Source organism: Marmota monax, unplaced genomic scaffold, assembly GCF_021218885.2.
Source record: "Marmota monax isolate L192 unplaced genomic scaffold, Marmota_monax_Labrador192_F-V1.1 WCK01_AAM20220418_F8-fsc00069, whole genome shotgun sequence".
Classification (NCBI taxonomy): Eukaryota; Metazoa; Chordata; class Mammalia; order Rodentia; family Sciuridae; genus Marmota; species Marmota monax.
Window position 1 is genome coordinate 7,617,413 of NW_026695243.1, and position 18,497 is coordinate 7,635,909.

At 39.0% G+C, this 18,497-nt stretch overlaps 1 protein-coding gene and 1 non-coding gene across 8 annotated transcripts in view; one reads left to right on the plus strand and one right to left on the minus strand.

The window, feature by feature from the left end:
* The window catches only part of LOC124101322 (protein unc-13 homolog B), a 221,093-nt gene extending 209,035 nt beyond the window's left edge, over positions 1-12,058 (minus strand). For 6 of the 7 annotated variants that reach the window (XM_046457223.2, XM_046457222.2, XM_058578120.1 and 3 more), the window contains exon 1: positions 11,714-12,057. In XM_046457223.2, the coding sequence (XP_046313179.1) occupies positions 11,714-11,735 (22 nt within the window). In that variant the 5' untranslated portion in view covers positions 11,736-12,057. Of the gene's footprint in view, positions 1-11,713 lie in introns of all 7 variants that reach the window. The other variant, XM_058578123.1, reaches the window with a different exon arrangement.
* Trnaa-agc (transfer RNA alanine (anticodon AGC)) lies at positions 5,124-5,196 on the plus strand. The gene has a single exon. It is a non-coding gene; the product is annotated as a tRNA-Ala (tRNA).
* Positions 12,059-18,497: the final 6,439 nt, after the last annotated feature.

The following is an 18,497-nucleotide window of genomic DNA, read 5'->3' on the forward strand; positions in this document are numbered from 1 at the left end:
AGTCTGAAGTTTAAGATTACAAAAGGACAGCACCATTTGAAGGAATGACAAGATTTATGGGGTACGGATGGCTGAAGTGAGGTGGATACACCTCTCCTTGGCAGATTTCCTTTATCCTTTTACAAATGAAGTCTCTACAAATCTGGCTCACAACTAATAGAAATCAAGTAAATGAACTAGTCTTTTGATTCATCTTTGCCCCACCAAATTATATAAAAGCAATTATCTTCCCACTGTCCAACTGCCAGCCTCTCCTTTGTTGCTTAGCACACTTTCATTACTCATTACCCTTCCTTCTCAATATCACTCACAATGAAACACTACAGAAAATCAATAAAACAAACAGCTGCAAGAGAAAATTAATAGCCCAACACAATCCATGGGCCTATCTGTTCTCCACAATAACAAATAAATTTGGTTTTGTATGTTTGTTAGTTTTTGTTTGTTGTTGTTTTGGGTGCTTTACCACTGAGTTACATCCCCAGCCTTTTTAAATTTTATTTTGAGGCAGGATCTTGCTTAGTTGCTTAAGACCTCATTAACTTGCTGAGGCTGGCCTTGAACTTGGATCCTCCTGCCTCAGCCTCCTGCTTCACTGGGATTATAGGCATGTGCCACCAAGCCCAGCTGTTTCTTTGGTACTAGAGATGAAACCCAGGGGCATTCTACTACTGAGCTATATTTCCAGGCCTTTTTTTTTTTTTTTTAAGTCGGTCTCATTAAGTTGCCAAGACTGGCCTCAAATTTGCAATCCTTCTGCCTCAGCCTCCAGAGTAGCTACAATTACAGGTCTGTACCACAATGCCAGGTCCAAATAAGTATTCAATGTACAGAAATACAAGAAGCAAAAGCATTTATAGAAAAATAATCAAATTCTTCTTTTGGGAATTTTATATTCCCTAAAGACCAAGAATTGCTTTTATTTATATCATTTTTTAAGAGAAAAAGGTTTACATATACCCTAGCACAAACTTTTTATCATACTTTTCATCATTGCGGAGTTCACAGGCACAAAAAATAACTCCTCATCACTCTTTTTCCTTTGATTCTATGGGCCTTTCTCACATATTCAGTGGATAGTTGCTTAGGGAGATTACACTTGAGAAAAAATTCCATTTGCCACTAAACATGACAAACAGATAAATGAAATACAGTTGCTTTTATTAATGAGGGGATGTAGCTTAGTGGTAGAGCACTTGCCTGGCACATATGAGGCCCTGGGTACAATCCCAAGCACCACCATGACAACAACAACAACAGTTCCTTTATTAAATTGAACATAAAATTTTACCACATGCCTATATTTTTATTTCATTTCCCAGTAATGAAAGAAAGGATCACAACAAAACAGAAAATACTAAGTTAGTTAAGTCATGCAGAGCAGCTATACCTACATATTACACACAAAAGGAAACAGATTTGAAAAAGAGTTCTGGAAAAATGAATTTCACAGCTTTTCTATGACAGTTCAAATCTCATCAAGAAACTATTTTCAATCTAAATCACTGCTGCTATAATGTACCTCCAATATCTCCCCACTTCATCCAAACTTCACTGTCACCAGATCAATACATATTTTAAAACCCATGATATATTCATACAATGAGATATTACATAGTAATGAAAATCAATGAACTAATGCTACATGTATGAAGTGGAAGCATCTAACATAATGTTAAGCAAAAAAAACCAGACTCACAGTAATACATACATAATTCAAATCCAAGCATGGTGGTACATGCCTATAATCCTAGAAATCTGTAAGGCTGAGACAAAGGATCATAAGTTCAAGGCCAGCCTATGATATTTAGAGAGACCCTGTCTCAAAATTGAAAAATAAAAGGGCTAGGGATGTACCTCAGTGGTAAAGTGTAAAGTGCTCCTGGGTTCAACGCCCAGTACCAAAAAAAAAAAAAAAGTTCAAAAAACAGGCAAACTTTCCACTCAATTTTTCTGTGAACCTGAAACTGCTCTAAAATATACAAAGTCTATGAATTGAAAGAAAGAAAGAAAGGAAGGAAGGAAGGAAGGAAGGAAGGAAGGAAGGAAGGAAGGAAGGAAGGAAACGGACAAAACTAGTGTTGGAGTCAAGTGGTTACTTTGGAATGCAAGGAGGGAATAATGACTGGGATAAAGGACAAAGGGAGCTTCCCAGGTGTTGGTCATGTTCTATTCTTGACCTAGGGTGGTAGTCACAGGAGTGTGTTGATTTTGTAATAATTCAGTGAGCTGAACACTTAATATTTATGTTTACATATGCGTGTATAACATATATGAAGACAGTTTTTTAAGTTTTTTGTTTGTTTGTTTATAGAGATAGTTCTTGCCATGTTGTCTAGGCAAGGGATCCTCCTGCCTTGGCTTCCTTAGTAGCTGGAACTACGGATGCAGGTCACTGTGCCCAAAATCAATAAAAAGTTTTTTCAAAATATACAAAAAAAAAAAAAATCTTCTCTGACCTTTAATAAAGACAGTCCACATATAAAGGGCTGGGAATGTAATTCAGTGGTAGAACACTTGCCTAGCATTCTGAAGGCCCTGGGTTCAATCCCAGCACCACAAAACAAAAAGAAAGGGTATATAAAGCCAGGCATGGTGACCTGTGCCCATAGATTCAGCTCTCAGGAGGCTGAAGCAAGAGGATCACTCAATTAGAGACCAGCCTGGGTAACAACAAGAGCCTGTCTCAGGAAAAAAAAAAAAAAAAAAAGATGTATAAAATACCTCTCACACCAAAGAATCTTGCTTTAAAAGTTAGAAAAAGCCAAGAACAGTGGCACACACCTGAAATCCCAGCAACTCAAGAGGTTGAAGCAGGAGGACCCAAGTTCAAAGCCAGCCTCAGCAATTCAGTGAGGCCTTAAGCAACTTAGAGAGATTCTGTCTCAAATTAAAAAAAAATAATAATAAAATAAAAGGCTGGGGATGTGGTTCAGTAGTTAAGCATCCCTGAGTTCAATCCCCTAATCCCCTATACCAAAAAAAAAAAAAAAAGAAAAAGAAAAAGTTAGAAAAAGGCCCTGGGTTTGATTCCCCAGCAATGGAGGAAAAAAAGTTAGAAAAACATGTACAGTTACTTTCCCATTTTGGCAGGAACTAATTTTACTTATCTTATATCAGACCTATTGATATTCTAAAATTTAGTCTCTGGGTTTGTATAAGAAAAGGAAGCTGTGTACATCAAACGTGTATTCCCAGTGATTCAGGAGACTGAGACAGAAGGATCAACAAGTTCAAGGTCAGCCTCAGCAATTTAGTGAGACCCTGTCTCAAAAAAGAAAAAGGGCTGAGGAGGTAACTCAGTAGTAGAGCACTTGCCTATCACGTGCCAAGCCCTGAATTAAATCCCTGAATATCAACCAAAGAGAGAGAGAGAGAGAGAGAAAGAAAAACGAAATCCCACTTTTAGTACTAACAAAAAAAGAAGAAGAAAAAGAGAGAGACAGAGAAAGAAGGAAAAGAAAAAAATCCCATTTTTAGAAAAGAAATTAGGGTTAAGTATTACTGCTTATAAGGAAGAGAGTTTATGACGAAAGCACATAGCAGAGGAAATTGGTCCTTTCCTCTCTCACTGCTCTGTGGCTCAGACAAGGCACAATCAATTTCCTAAAGCCACAGTTAAGTGAAAGGAACCAGCAGCAACTCTGCTTGTAAGGACAGGGACTACTGGAACCATGATGTGATGGGAAAAGTCAGCAAGGAATTAGCTGAAGCAGATTACAATAATGTGGGGGGAGTGAGAAGTACTTGACCAATCTACCCTTGTGCCTGGAAAATCTAAAATCATTATCATTCCTATTTGCCACAGTGAATGTAAACAAAAATCTATCTTAGAGTTCTCTCTGTAAGAGAATCAACCCACAATCAATATGTGCCCTGGGTGTGCTATAAATACTTGAGCCATCAAAGTTCACCTTCTAAGAGTTTCCCAGCAGTATCCTTTCAGTTAATTGGATGGCTAATTAGTGATAAATTAGGATAAGTTTTTTAAGGGGAAGTCACAACATAATCAACTTGGTCCAGTTACTATCACTAGTGGCATTTTTTTTATTTTTTATTTTTTTAGTTATACATGGACACAGTATCTTTATTTTGTTTTATTTTTATGTGGTGCTGAGGATGGAACCCAGGGTCTCACATGTGCGAGGCGAGTGCTCTACCGCTGAGCCACAACCCCAGCCGGCATTTTTTGTTTAAAAAATATAAGTAATACACATTCAATTTGGAATTTGTGTGTGGACTGGGGCTCAAACCCAGGGCCTCAAGCATGCTAAAGCAGGCACTCTGCAACTGAATTACAACCCCAATCCAATTTTCAAATACAAAAAGAAAGAAAGAAAAAGAAACGTACATGTAATCACAAGTAAAACTTACCAGAGTAGTCCTGGTCTTTTTGTTAAGCATAAAATATTATGTGATCGTAAAGAACTTGCCTCTACTAAGGGATGATGTTCTGAGAGACACTGAAGCATTTGGTTTTGCTAATGAATCCAACTGAGTGTAATTATTTCACCAAAGAATATAGCAATGGCCAGGCACAGTGGTGCATGCCAAGACAATTGTTTCCTCTTGCAGGCCTGAGGCAGGAGGGTCACAAGTTCAGGACTAGTCTCAGCAACTTAGGGAAGCCCTAAGCAACTCAGAAAGACCCTGTCTCAAAATAAAAAATAAAAGGGTCTGGGAATGTAGCTCAGTGGAAAAGTACCCCTGGGTTCAATCTCTCATTTCCTACAAGGAAAAAGAATATAGCAAGGAGCCAATCAAACAAAAGTCCAGTTGAAAAGTTGACCAGAGTTCTTCAAACATATAACAAAAACCACCTACCAGGATGTTCATTGTAGATTGCTAAAAGGAAATTTTTTTAAATCCTGACTATCCATTAATAGGAATCTGATTGAATACAGACACAGCCGGAACCACAGTGCAGGCCTATAATCCCAGCAACTAGGGAGGCTAACGCAGGAGGATTGCAAATTCAAGCCCAGCCTCATCAACTTAGCAAGACCCTGTCTCAAAATAAAAAAATAAAAAAGGGCTGGGGATGTAGCTCAGTGGTATATTGCCCCTGGGCTCAATCCCCAATACCAGAAAAAAAATCATAATAAAAATAAATTATAGGAGCTGGGGATGTAGCTCAGTTGGTTGAGTGCTTGCCTAGCATGCACAAGGCCCTGGGTTCAATCCCCAGCACCACCAAAATAAATAAATAAATAAATAAATAAATAAATAAATAAGGGGGAAAGGAAAGACAGCAGAATAAAATAGACTTTATTATTGCTGTATGTATAAACGTGACTGCATGACCAATGTGATTCTGCAACCTGTACACTCAGAAAAATGAGAAATTATACTCCATCTGATTCAAATGTATGATATGTCAAGATCATTGTACTGTCATGTGTAACTAATTAAAACAAATTAAAAAATAAATATAAATATAAATAAATAAATAATAGATAACATATATAATGGGATGGTCTACAGCCATTAGGAAGAATTGTATATAGCTAACAGGAAAATCATGAAGTTCAAAAGTTGAGGAGAGCTGGGGTTGTGGCTCAGTGGCAGAGTGCTTGCCTAGCATGTGTGAGGCACTGGGTTCAATATAAAATGAGTAAAATAAAGGTTCATCAACATCTTTAAAAAAAATAAAAGTTGAGGAATACTCTACACTCACTTGTAGAACTTTATATTGATATGTAATGAAAAAGAAAAATACATACAAACCAATAAACAGCACTACGAAGTAATAAGAAATAGGAACAAGAGAATGTTTTTCTTTCATTTCACAATTATTTGAATTTATTATTATGACATATATTACCTTATAAAAAAAAACTAAATAAGGGATGGGGGTCAACCCTGTGGTAGAATATATGCTTAGCATGCTTCAGGCCCAGGATTTAATCCCCAGCATTCACAAAAAAAGCAATGAATAAAAAATTTAACAATGATTCTAGCAGATGGTAGTTACATGAAGATTTTTATTTTCCTTTTTTATACTTTTCTGCATTTTTCTCAAATTTCTATAATCAGTAATATATTAGTATATAATACTTTTTAAATTCCAAAAAATGGTTTTCATCAAGTCAATGGTGGTCATTTCTGGTGAACATTAGGAGGGAAAATTGTGTGACTAAGCACTGTTATAAACACTGGGAATTACAAATAGATATTATGGAAAGGCCCAATTTTTTAAAATGTTTATTTAGATTAAGTTCATCATGAACACCACAGCAATAAATGTTAAAGAAAATCCCTGATTAAGTTTACTGAAGTTGTTCATGTAGTACTGATGCTATGGAAGCAAAATAATATCAGGATTATGAGTAAAGCTGTGCCAAAAAATGTTAAAGAAATATTTATGTCAGGAAATATTTTTTTTTATATTTTACACATTTTATTTATAAACCCAAGAAATAATACATATTAAGAATATATGAGGCGGGGGCTGGGGACGTGGCTCAGTGGCAGAGCACTTGCCTGTCATGTGTGAGGCACAGGGTTCGATTCTCAGCACCACATATAAATAAATAAAGATCCATTGACAACTAAAAAAAAAAAAAGAATATATGAGGGACTGGGGTTGTGGCTCAGCAATACAGGGCTCACCTAGCACATGCGATCCTCAGCACCACATAAAAATAAATAAATAAAATAAAGGTATTATGTCCAACTACAACTAAAATTAAATATTTTTTAAAAAGACTATATGAATATATATATTCAAATGATGCAATGGAAATGATATTTTTAAACATGACTGAGGGAACATAGAGCTTTTTAAGTTGTTTAGTCCATTGAAAAATATTTATTAGTATACTTATTTATCTTTCCATGCCTTAGGCATGTAATAAATGTTTATTTGTATTTTATTTTGGTTTGTTATATATGACAACAGAATGCATTACAATTCATATTACACATATAGTGCACAATTTTTCATATCTCTGGTTGTACACAAAGTAGAGTCACATCCTTCATGTCTTCTTACATGTACTTAGGATAATGATGACCATCAAATTCCACCATCTTTCCTACCCCCATCCCCGGCTCCCTACCCTCCCTCCCCTTTTCCCCTTTGCCCTATCTAGGGTTCATTTAATCCTCCCATCCCCCACCCATAGCATATTGTGGATCTGAATCCTTAAATCAAGAGAAATTTGGTTTTTTTGGTGTTGGCTAATTTCACTTAGCATTATATTCTCCAGCTTCATCCATTTACCTGCAAATGCCATGATTTTATTCTCTTTAATGGGAATAATATTCCATTGTATACATATGTCACATTTTCTTTATCCATCAACTGAAGGGCAGCTAGGTAGGTTCCACAGTTTAGCTATTGTGAATTGTGCTGCTATAAACATTTATGTGGCTGTGTCCCTGCAGTATGTTGTTTCAGGAAATATTTCTTAAAAGAGTAAGGGAATCCTGTTTTGTTTTGGTTTTTTTGGTACTAGGGATTGAACTCTCAGCAGTGTTCTACCATCGAGCCACCTCCCCAGCCCTTTTTATTTTTTTAGTTTGAGAAATGGTCTTCCTAAGTTGTTTAGGGCCTCACTAAATTACTGAGGCTGGCCTTGAACTTGTGATCTTCCCTCTTGAATCACTGGGATTACCTGCATGTGCCACTGTGTGTGGCTACAAAACTAAAGGAATTCTAGGGTTGGGGATGTGGCTCAAGCTGTAGCGCGCTTGCCTGGCATGCGTGCGGCCCAGGTTCGATCCTCAGCACCACAAACAAACAAAGATGTTGTGTCCGCCGAAAACTAAAAAATATTTTTAAAAAATTCTCTCTTTAAAAAAAAAAAAAAAACTAAAGGAATTCTATAAAAAAGTGATTTCTTAAAAATTCAAGACTAACCACCCACCCAATGGTCAACATCTTTTTATTTTTTTAAATTTTATATATATATATATATATATATATATATATATATATATATATATATTTTTTTTTTTTTTTAGTAGTTGGTCATTTATTTATTTTTTTGTGGTGCTGAGGATCAAACCCAGGGCTTCACATGTGCTAGAGGAGCCAGAGCTCTACCACTGAGCCAGAACCACAGCCCCTCAACATCCTTTTAGAATATCCTTACCACTCATTCAATCTCTTTCAGTGTTAAAAAAAAAAAAAAATCCTCAGTCTATTACATTTGTTAAAAACAATTGTTTCAGCTCTTTATTTTAATCTAATATCCAATTTTAAACCATTGGTCCACTTGTCTCAGGTCTATCCTCCAGATTTGACAAAAGGATCTACAGTTTTTTAAACTATCTTCTTCTACTATTATGATCCTGTCCCTCTTAAATCTTCCCACAAGTAAACTTCCCACATTCTTTAAACAACTACTGCACCTTTCATTAATCATCAAGCTCTTAAAAAAAATTTTTTTTTTCCTCTTAAAATAATAGACTTTCTCAATGTGCCTCTTAGAAGGAAATAGCCCAGTTGAACACAATTCCAGATCTGATCTGACCAGTGCTATTGCTTCCTTTATTTGGGTCACCATAAGCATAGCAATATAGGACTAGTACAAGATTCATTACCATATTAATGGCATGGTTCAGACACAAGTGCTCTAAGAGTTTAAAGGAGAAAGAGATCACTGTGGACTGAGGAATTGAAAATTTTCAACAACAAAATAAAGACTTTAAACTGGAAAAAAATACATTTTCAATAAGCAGAAAATATGAAAAGAGCCAGGTGTGGTGGCACACGTCTGTAATCCCAGCGGTTTGGGAGGCTGAGGCATGAGGATCACAGGTTCAAAACCCACCTCAGCAACTTAGAGAGACCCTAAACAATTTAGCAAGACTCTGTTAAATAAAAATTTAAAAGGCACATGGGGTGGGGATGTGGCTCAGTGGTTTGTTAAGTACCCATGAATGATTCAATTCCTGGTACCCAAAATAAAAGGAAAGTTTCTTAATTAGAAAATATGGAAACATTATGGTGTGGCAGTAGAGAATTAACAAACTTCCCAAAAGACATTACAAAACCCAACCTCCCCCAAAGATATTTCAGGGGTTACAAGTGCAGAATAAAGCAAAGGTAGTATGGGGAATACAGTGCAGAAGCAAAGTATCTGTATAAGCACAGGCAGGAATACAGGGTCAAAAGGAGGGCTGTAGGCAATAAAGCATGATTGAAGGATTAAACTAAGGAAATGAAGTTTGAATCAAGATGTCTGGGGATAATTAAATGAACACCAGTTTGCCAATTTCTTTTTTTTTTTTTTTATTTTAGTTGTGGACGGACCTTTATTTTATTTATTTATATATGGTGCTGAGAATCAAACCCAGTGCCTCAAACATGCTAGTCAAGCACTCCACCACTGAGCCACAACCCCAGCCCCAGTTTGCCAGTTTCTACATCAAGTTAACTACTTGAGTTTTACTACATGGAGAAAATTTCTAATTCAATTCCACTCCACCATTAAATGAAAGTAAGTTGTTATACACTATCTACTATATAAGCTATTTTCAGAATATGAATAATATTCCTAGAGTCAAAATATAATGCAAGGAATATCATTTTTAAAATATTTATCCATTTCTGTACATTTTTCCAGGTGAATACTTTACCATTTAATGAGTATTTGCATAAAAGATAGTGGCTTGTTTCAGTAATTAAAATTTTCTGAGGCTGAGAGAGTGGGCTCAGTGGTAGAGCATTTGCCTTTCAAGTATAAGATCCTGGGTTTGATCCACAGCACCATCAAAATAAACAAATAAATGCCAGATATCTATTCAAAAGATAAAGACCTTCCCTATACCAAAAAAGAAAAAAAAAGGATACTGACCTGCTCAGGGTCTCTATTCTCCTCAAAAGTAGAGAAGTTTGACTAAAGTAACATTAAAAGGAAAAAAGAATCTGGAATGTAGTTCAATGGTAAAGTACATGTTTGGCATGCCTGAGACCCTATGTTCAATCCCCAGCACCACAATAGATAAATAGCAAAGATGTTAGCCAAACAGTAGGTACCAACATTGAGCTTCTATTAAAGCTAGCTGATTTTAAAACAAATGAAAACAGCAGCAACTCCTTCTCTAAAGTTATTTAAATTCAGTTAAATGGAATTTGTTTTATTTACTTTATTGAATTGAACCCAGAGGCACTTTCTCACTAAGCTACAATCCCAATCCTTATTTTTTGTTTTAAGACAGGGTCTCACTAAGTTGCTTATGGCCTGGGTAAACTGCTGAGGCTGACCTTAAGCTTGTGATGCTCCTGCCCCAGCCTCCCTAGCTCTGGGATTACTCGTGTGCACCATTGCCTGCCTTAGAATTTGTTTTTTAAAGAGTCTTTCATAAGTCTTTATTATGGTGTGGCAGTATAGAATTAATAAACTGCCAAAAAGACATTGCAAAACCCAACCTTTCCCAAATCCTGCTACACAGCAGCAGGGTTCTAAAGAAATAAATAGACTCCCAGCTGCTGAGAGAAAATGTCTTACTAAAACCAAAGCAAAATTCTCATTAATGAAAAATCAACCATGAAAGAAGAAAAACTGTGTCTCATAATCCCTGGAAATAACAAAATCCCATTTTGGGTTAATGCAGATTTAACAAAACCGTGGAAGAGAGCAGGGCAAAGCAGTTCCATTTGCCAGCATCTGGGGGAAACACTGTTATCAGAGAGATCACAAACAAGGACAATGCTTCTAATCTGTACAGCCAAAAAAAACATAAACTCTTAACTGTCCAGTAAAAGGTACCAGGAAAAAGCTCTGGTGAAGCCTTCAGTGTGTAAGTACTTTCTCACTCATAATCAAGACACTTTATCCCATCTTGTTCAACCCAGCTATGACAGGTTGTAACTTAAATTTCCCAAGATAAATTCAACAGTAATCCAAACCCTGCTTTTTCTGAGCAGATAATCTCTCTAAAATCAGTTCTTGCATTCATTCAAAACCAACATTGAGCTTCTATTAAAGCAGGCACTGGGAGTACTACAAAAACCAATAGGAATCAGTCTCTATCTACATGAAGCTTAATGTATTCTAATGGTCTCTCATCTTAAACCCCCAAAGCTCTAGCTTTAACATATCTTCTTAGGTCAAATGTCCTCAGGGAAAAAGCAATAAAAGACCTTCGCTGTGAGTTACTGGGATGGAAGCTTCACGGGAAGAAGAAAAAAAAAAAAAAAAAAACGATGCTCTGTTCCAACGGAGAAAAAACACCCTTCAGAGTGAAATATGAGAATAATTTTAGTCTAGACTTAGACTACAGACTGGGGTTCAGGGAAGGAGCAGGGAACAAGCAATAAAGGTGCAAATCAGGAAATACACTGGAAGAAGGAATGGGCAGCTGTATCACTAACGCATTTAAAGAGTGATAAAAAAGAACCTGCTACTATATACTAGTTTTACAGTGCAGAAAAAAGGAAGAAACAATGGGAGACTGCCCGCTATTGACAGGCTCCAACGATCCGCGGTCTCCTAGCTCATCCGCTCTCACTGGAGAAAAAACCCAGTCACTGTTTGTAGGACTTGGGCCAGCCAACTAACAATACTGTCACATGGCTACCAGAATGAAGAGGTAACAGTCCCTTGCAGAAGCTTGGGGAGAGGAAATTCTTCAAATGTTTATAAATGGTTAACATATCTGTCCTCCAAGGCGCGGAAGGGAACTTTGGGAGAGGTGATAACTGGACGATAACTGAAGTGTGTGGAACCTGCCGCCTCCCCACTCCAATACGCACACTCACCGCGCACACAGAGCAGTGACATGGCCGAGGTGCCGGCTAGCTTACGCCGACTAGCCTCCGCCGGGCCCCCGCCGGGCCGCTCCCTCTTTTCTCTCAGCAGGTGCCGAGACGGCGCCCGCTATCAGTCCCAAGGGTCCGGCAGCTCTTCATGGTCCCCGTAGCAGACAGCTTCCCTCCGCTCCCCCGGTCCCGCTCCAGTTCTCACCATCTGAGTGAGCTCTGGACAGCGCTAAGTACCGGCCGGTAAATCGGGGATTGGGCGCGGCACCGCGGCGCCATCGCTGGGAGACAAGAGCGGCAGACTCCCACCGTCACTTCACCCGGGATCTGTGCGAGCGCCTGAGCGGAACACACCCCTGGCGCCCCGCCCCCTAACCAATCAATTCACGCCCAGTCCTCCAACCCCGCCCCTCGGAGGCGCGTAGGAGGCGGGGTCCCCTTCCTCTTACGTGCGAGACTGAATGCCCCTCAGCCCACTAACAAATCCTCACGCCAAGTGGGGTGGGGCTTCCCCTCACCTGTGTGAGGCGGGAACTGAAGCACTCGGTTCCTCCCACGTGGGTGGGGCTTCCACTCAGAAACATTCTTTTCATTGAAGAATTTCCATTAGACTTCCTTAAAGAGGTTAGCCTTAACAGCTGACTGGTTACTTGCCATATATTTTAGCAAGATCGTACCACATGGCAAAGAATGTTTTTATTTTGTTTTGTTGGTACTGGAGATTGAATCCAGGGACTCTTTTCTACTGAGCTACATTCCCAGTCCTTGTTATTATTTGAGGGAGAGTCTCTATAAGTTGTTGAGAGTGGCCTCGAAGTTACACTTCTACCTCACCTCCCGAATTGTTGAGATTTACAGGTGTGCATCATCATGTCTGACCAAAGTAAATTTTAATTAGTTATTTAGGACAAGAAAAACACACACACACACACACACACAACTGAGTGAACATAGTGTCTGGGGGTTGGGAGTATAGGTCAGTTGGTAGAGTACTTGCCTCACATGCACAAGGCCCTGGATTCAGTCCCCAGCACCACAAAAGAAAAAAGAAAAAAAAAAAAGAAAGAAAGAAAAGAAAATATAGTGTCTAGAAATCTCTGACTTATTTTCATGTTCTTCATTGTATCTCCATTAACTGGAATAGCACCTAACATGCAGAAATCAGACCATTAATGTTTACATTAAGAGAGGGACATTTTAAGCTGACTGGCTACTGCTGGCAAGATGATATGTGCACATGTGAAGAACTTAAAAAAAAAAATAGAATAGAAAACAGGAAGATACATAGTGCTGCCAAGATTGAGCACCACATAGACTATGTGCTTTCTTAGTCTCATTAGCCCAGCTAGGTTTCACCATTGGCAAATTCTTGGCCCAGAGGATTCTACCTGCCAGACCCAGAGAGGATCTAACAGGATCTTTTATATATATTAATTGTAAATGGACCTTTATTTTATTTATTTATTTATATGTGGTGCTGAGGATCAAACCCAGGGCCTCACACATGCCAGGCAAGTGCTCTACCACTGAGCAACAACCCCAGCCCCTCTAACAGGATCTTTACCCACAATAGCAAACCTCCTAGGGCTGGGGTTGTAGCTCAGTGGTAGAGCACTTGCCTGGCATGTGTGAGGCCCTGGGTTTGATCCTCACCAACACATAAAAATAAATTTTAAAAAATAAAGATATTGTGTCCATCTAAAAAAACAACTAATTTTTTTTTTTTTTTAAATAGCAAACTTCATAGCCAGGCTGGCCCATGTCTGTAATCCCAATGACTTGGGAGGCTGAGGCAGGAGGATTGCAAGTTCGAGGCCAGCCTGAGCAACTTAGCAAGACCCTGTTTCAAAATAAAAAAGGGCTGGGGTTGTAGCTAAATGGTGGAGAGCACCCCTGGTTTCAACTTCTAGTGCTGGGATGGGGACTAGCTACCACATGACTCCTCTCATTGGAATAAGTGTTATGAGAAACTACAAATGTTATAGAAGAGAAAAAACTTGATCTTTCCCATTTTAATCCAAATTTGCAGCAATAACCCAAGGAAGATTTTGAGGCAACTCAGCCAGCCTAGTCAAGGGAGATGTCTGAACTCAAAATCTCTGGGTATTCTCTGGGCTACTGGAGGTTGGAATGCCTAGCTATTTAGCCCAGCTGTCCTAAACCATAAGAGCAAGTTGCTAAAAAGGAATTGAACTTTTGGATTCTGTGACTGAGTTTAGAGACAGCAAACAGAGCTCTAATGAAATCAGAGATTCTCCTAGAGGACACAGAGGACATCCGATGAAGGATGGAACGTCACCATTCACCTGGAAACAACCTAATAAAATTGTGACAAGCATGAACTTTGGAGCCAGATTCATCTGGAGTAGTACATATTGTCATATAACAAATTACCCCAAAACTCAGTAGCTTGAAACATTAATTTGCCAGGCATAGTGGTACACACTTGTAATCCCAGCTACTCAGGACCGAGGGCAGGAGGATCAAAAGTACAAAACCAGCCTGAGCAACTTAGTGAAACCCTGTCTCAAATAAAAAAAATTAAAAGGGCTAGGGATGTAGATCAGTGTTAAAATACTCCTGGGTTCTATCCCCAGTACCACACACATATACACACACATTAAAAACAAAAAAAAATTTCACAGTTTCTGGGCTGAGTCTGTAGCTCAGTGGCGCTGCTTGCCTAGCATGTGTGAGGCACTGGGTTCGATCCTTAGAACCACAAGAAGAAGAAGGAGAAGGAGAAGAAGGAGAAAGAAAGGCATTCTGGCCCTCTACAAAAAAAAAAAAAAAAAAAAAAAACACAGTTTCTGTTGGTCAGAAATCTGGGAACAGCTTCTCACAAGCTGCAAAGTGCCAGATTGACTGGAAAGGATCCATTTCCAAGCTTGTTCATGTGATTGTTGGCAGGACTCAATTCCTCTAGGGCTGTTGTTCTGATTCCTTATTGGCTATTGACTGTTCCTTGTCATGTGTGGGACTCTCCAACATGGCAGCTTGTTTCATCAAAGCATGCAAGCTGAAAAGGCAGTAGAGTCGGCTATGAAAATAGAATTCACAATCTTTTGAAACCTAGTTACAGAAGTGACTTACCCTCCTTTTTAATGTATCCTCTTTCTCAAAAGCAAGTTACATGCAAGGGAAGGAAATTAAACAAGTCCATGAATACTACCAGGAGATAGGATCATTAGAGAAGTTCTTAGAATCTGCCTATCACACCTGGATTTGAGTCCTAGTTTTCATAACCTAGGACAAGTTATATAATCTTAATTTTTCAGGGAGTAAGTAATAACAGTATGTATTGGCCACAAGGCCAGAAGTGGTGTCGCACACCTGTAATACCAGAGACTCAGGAGACTGGGGTAGGAGGATTGCAAGTTACCAGCCAGCCTCAACAACTTAGTGAAACCCTGTCTCAAAAACTAAAACTGGCTGGGGAGGTAGCTCAGTGGTAGAATTCCCCTAGGTTCAAGGTCCAGTACCTAATAATAATAATAATAATAATAACAACAATAATAATAATAACTTTATTCATATATAAATTTTTAAAAGAGAGAAAAAATAATATCTACTTCATAAGATGGTCTTAAGGTTTAAATGAAGATATGCACTTAGATTACCTGATACAGCTGGACACTATGGCACAGGCCTATAATCCCAGGAACTTGAGAGGCTGAGGCAGGATGATCACAAGTTCAAGAACAGCCTCAACAATTTAGCAAGACTCTAAGCAACTTAGTAAAACCCTGTCTCAAAATAAAAAATAACAAGGGCTGGGGATATAGTTTAGTGGTAAAGTGCTCCTGGATTCAATCCCAAATACCCACCCCCAGAATTATCTGCTACATGGTAAAAATCCAAAGCTTGTTTTTTAAATATATCTTTTTAATTGACATGGGCACAATATCTTTATTTTGTCTATTTATTTTTATGCGGAGCTGAGGATCGAACCCAGTGCCTCTCATATTCAAAGCAAGCACTCTGTCACTGAGCCACAACCCTAGCCCCAAAGCCTGTTTATTATTACTTATGTTGAGAAGACTAGCAGGGAGTATACACAGATGGTAAAGATGGGCTTAGGAGAGCAAGAGTCACTGAAGATTATGATACAGGCTCTAAGGCATGGCAGTTTAACAGTTAAAAGGGAAAGTTCAGAGGAAGAAAGCAATAAGGTCCTCTGTTCTCCAGGCATTTGATCAGGACCAGTTACACTCATCAAGGAACCATTCAGTGCAAACAACAACAGAAAACCAGAGCATCAAAAGTCAGGCTCTGCGCTCGCCTTGCACCTTCGAGACCCTGGGTTCAATCCTCAGCATCACATAGAAATAAATAAGTGAAATAAAGGTATTGTGTCCAACTACAACAAAAGAAATAAATATTAAACACACACACACACACACACACACACACACACAACCATGTTTAGAACAAAAAGTCAGGCTCTGGTGGCATATACCTGTAGTCTCAACTATTCGAGAGGATGAAGCAGGAATATTGCCTAGGCCCAAGAGTTCCATGTCAGCCTGGGCAACATGTCAAAAGAGAACCTGTCAGAAGGAAGGAAGGAGGGAGGGAGGGAGGGAAGGAAGGAAGGAAGGAGGGAGGGAGGGAGGGAGGGAAGGAAGGAGGGAGGGAGGGAAGGAAGGAGGGAGGGAGGGAGGGAGGGAAGGAAGGGAGGGAGGGAGGGAGGAAGGAAAGAGATATATACCTTTTGCATGAACGTAAGCGCAGGGAGGATAAAATGGCTTTGATAATTGGAATCCACAGATGATCCCTGAAACTTACTTTAGACCAGTTTTCTTCTTCTTCCTCTTCTTTCTCTTCTTCCCCTTCTTCTTCTCCTTCTCCATGTATGGTGTGGTACTGGAGATTGAACCCAGAGCCTAGCACTCCACCACTGAGCTACAATCCAGCCCGTTAGTCAAGTTTTTCCAAGATGTCACCAAAAAAGAACTGAATGAAGTAGCAAGATAAATGCTGAATCCAGCTTTCCAACTTTACTATTACTTTCTAAGTACTGGAACAAGTACTACGAGAGAATGACACTCCAGCCAGGTGCCATGGCACACACCTGAAATTCCAGTGGCTCAGGAGGTTGAGGCAGGAGGATCTCATTCAGAGTCAGCTCAGCAACAGCGAGGCGCCAAGTAATTCAGAGAGACCCTATACTTAAATAAAATTAAAATGGTGCTGGGGATGTGGCTCAGTGGTGGAGGAGTGCACCTGAGTTCAATCCCAGGCACCCAAAGGAATAAAAAAAAAAAAAAAAAAAAAAGAATGGCACTCCAAATGTTATAGCTTGGAGCCTGGAGAAGAAACAAAGATTTGATCTTTCCAATATTATCCACCACCACCAGATGTCAGAGTTGGGCTGGCCTTCTTATACAACCTCAGACCCCAAAAATAAGATATACAGAGTGGAAGTAACCAGGACAGGATAGAATGCAAAGCAAACTCTTGGTCAGTTACCTCAAATACATAGCCTCCAACACAGGCTGAGTCAAAAGAGAGCAGATATGAGAGCATGAAAAAATATTTTGCAAAGAAGATGGTTACTCTTGAACCCTGGGGCAGGGCCTCATGACAGATGCAGGAAGCAGACATGACACCTAGTCTGGGCTCTACCAGTCCTCTACCTATAGACCGCTTATCTTGGTCTAGCAACATTGACCTTTTTAATTTTCCCCCAAAAGCACCAAATCCATTCCTGCCTCAAAATAAAAACTAAAAATGGCTGGGGTTGTAGCTCAGTGGTAAAGTCCCCTTGGATTCAATCCCCACTACAAATATAGCCCACACCTGTAATCTACCTCGAGAAGCTGAGACAGGAGAATAGCTAGTTCAAAGCCAACTTCAGCAATGGAGGTGAGGTGCTCAGCAACTGAGTGAGACCCTGTCTCTAAATAAAATACAAAATAGGGATGGGGATGTGGCTTAGTGGTTGAGTGCCCCTGAGTTCAATCACCAGTGCCCACCAACCCCTCCCCTGCAAAAATCCAATGCTGGTATAAACTGTCTCAAAATCTTTACCTATTTAATTCTTATCACTTGGGCTTAATTTGCAATTACCTTCTTGGTAACACCTTCCCTGGCCACCCAATCTAATTGGATCCCCAGCACTCTATCACACTGTTTTATTTTCACATACCATTCCTTCAATTCTCTTTTCACTTATACATTTTTATTTATTGCCTGTTCACTCCTCCCCTCAATCTAGTACAAAGCTTCTGAGAGTAGGAATGTCTGTATCTATTGAAAAACATTATCCAATAATTGGAAACAGAAGAAATGATGGGGTATTCTCTCAGTTTTACTACTATACATTATTGATAGGAGAGATCAACAAACTTTTTCCATGAAGAATCAAACAGTAAATATTTAGGCTTTGTGGACCATAAAGCAAATTTAAAGCTATTATATAGGTACTTATATATCAAGAAAGAAAGCAAATTTCCACATTTTTGTGTTTGATAATGGCAATGAAACCCACCCACAGTGCTCTATCACAAAGCCATACCCCCACTACTTTTGTATTTTTTATTTTTTAACAAAAATATATGTATGTATTATATCATGCATGTATGCATATATACACACATATCTTTTTTTATAGTACTGGGGATTGAACACAGGGACACTTTACCCACTGAGCAACACCCACAACACTTTTTTATCTTTTTATTTTGAGACAGTCTCAATAAGTAGTGAGGCTAGCCTCAAACCTGCAATCCTCCAGCCTCAGTCTCCAAAATCACTGGGATTAACAGACCCGTGGCACCAC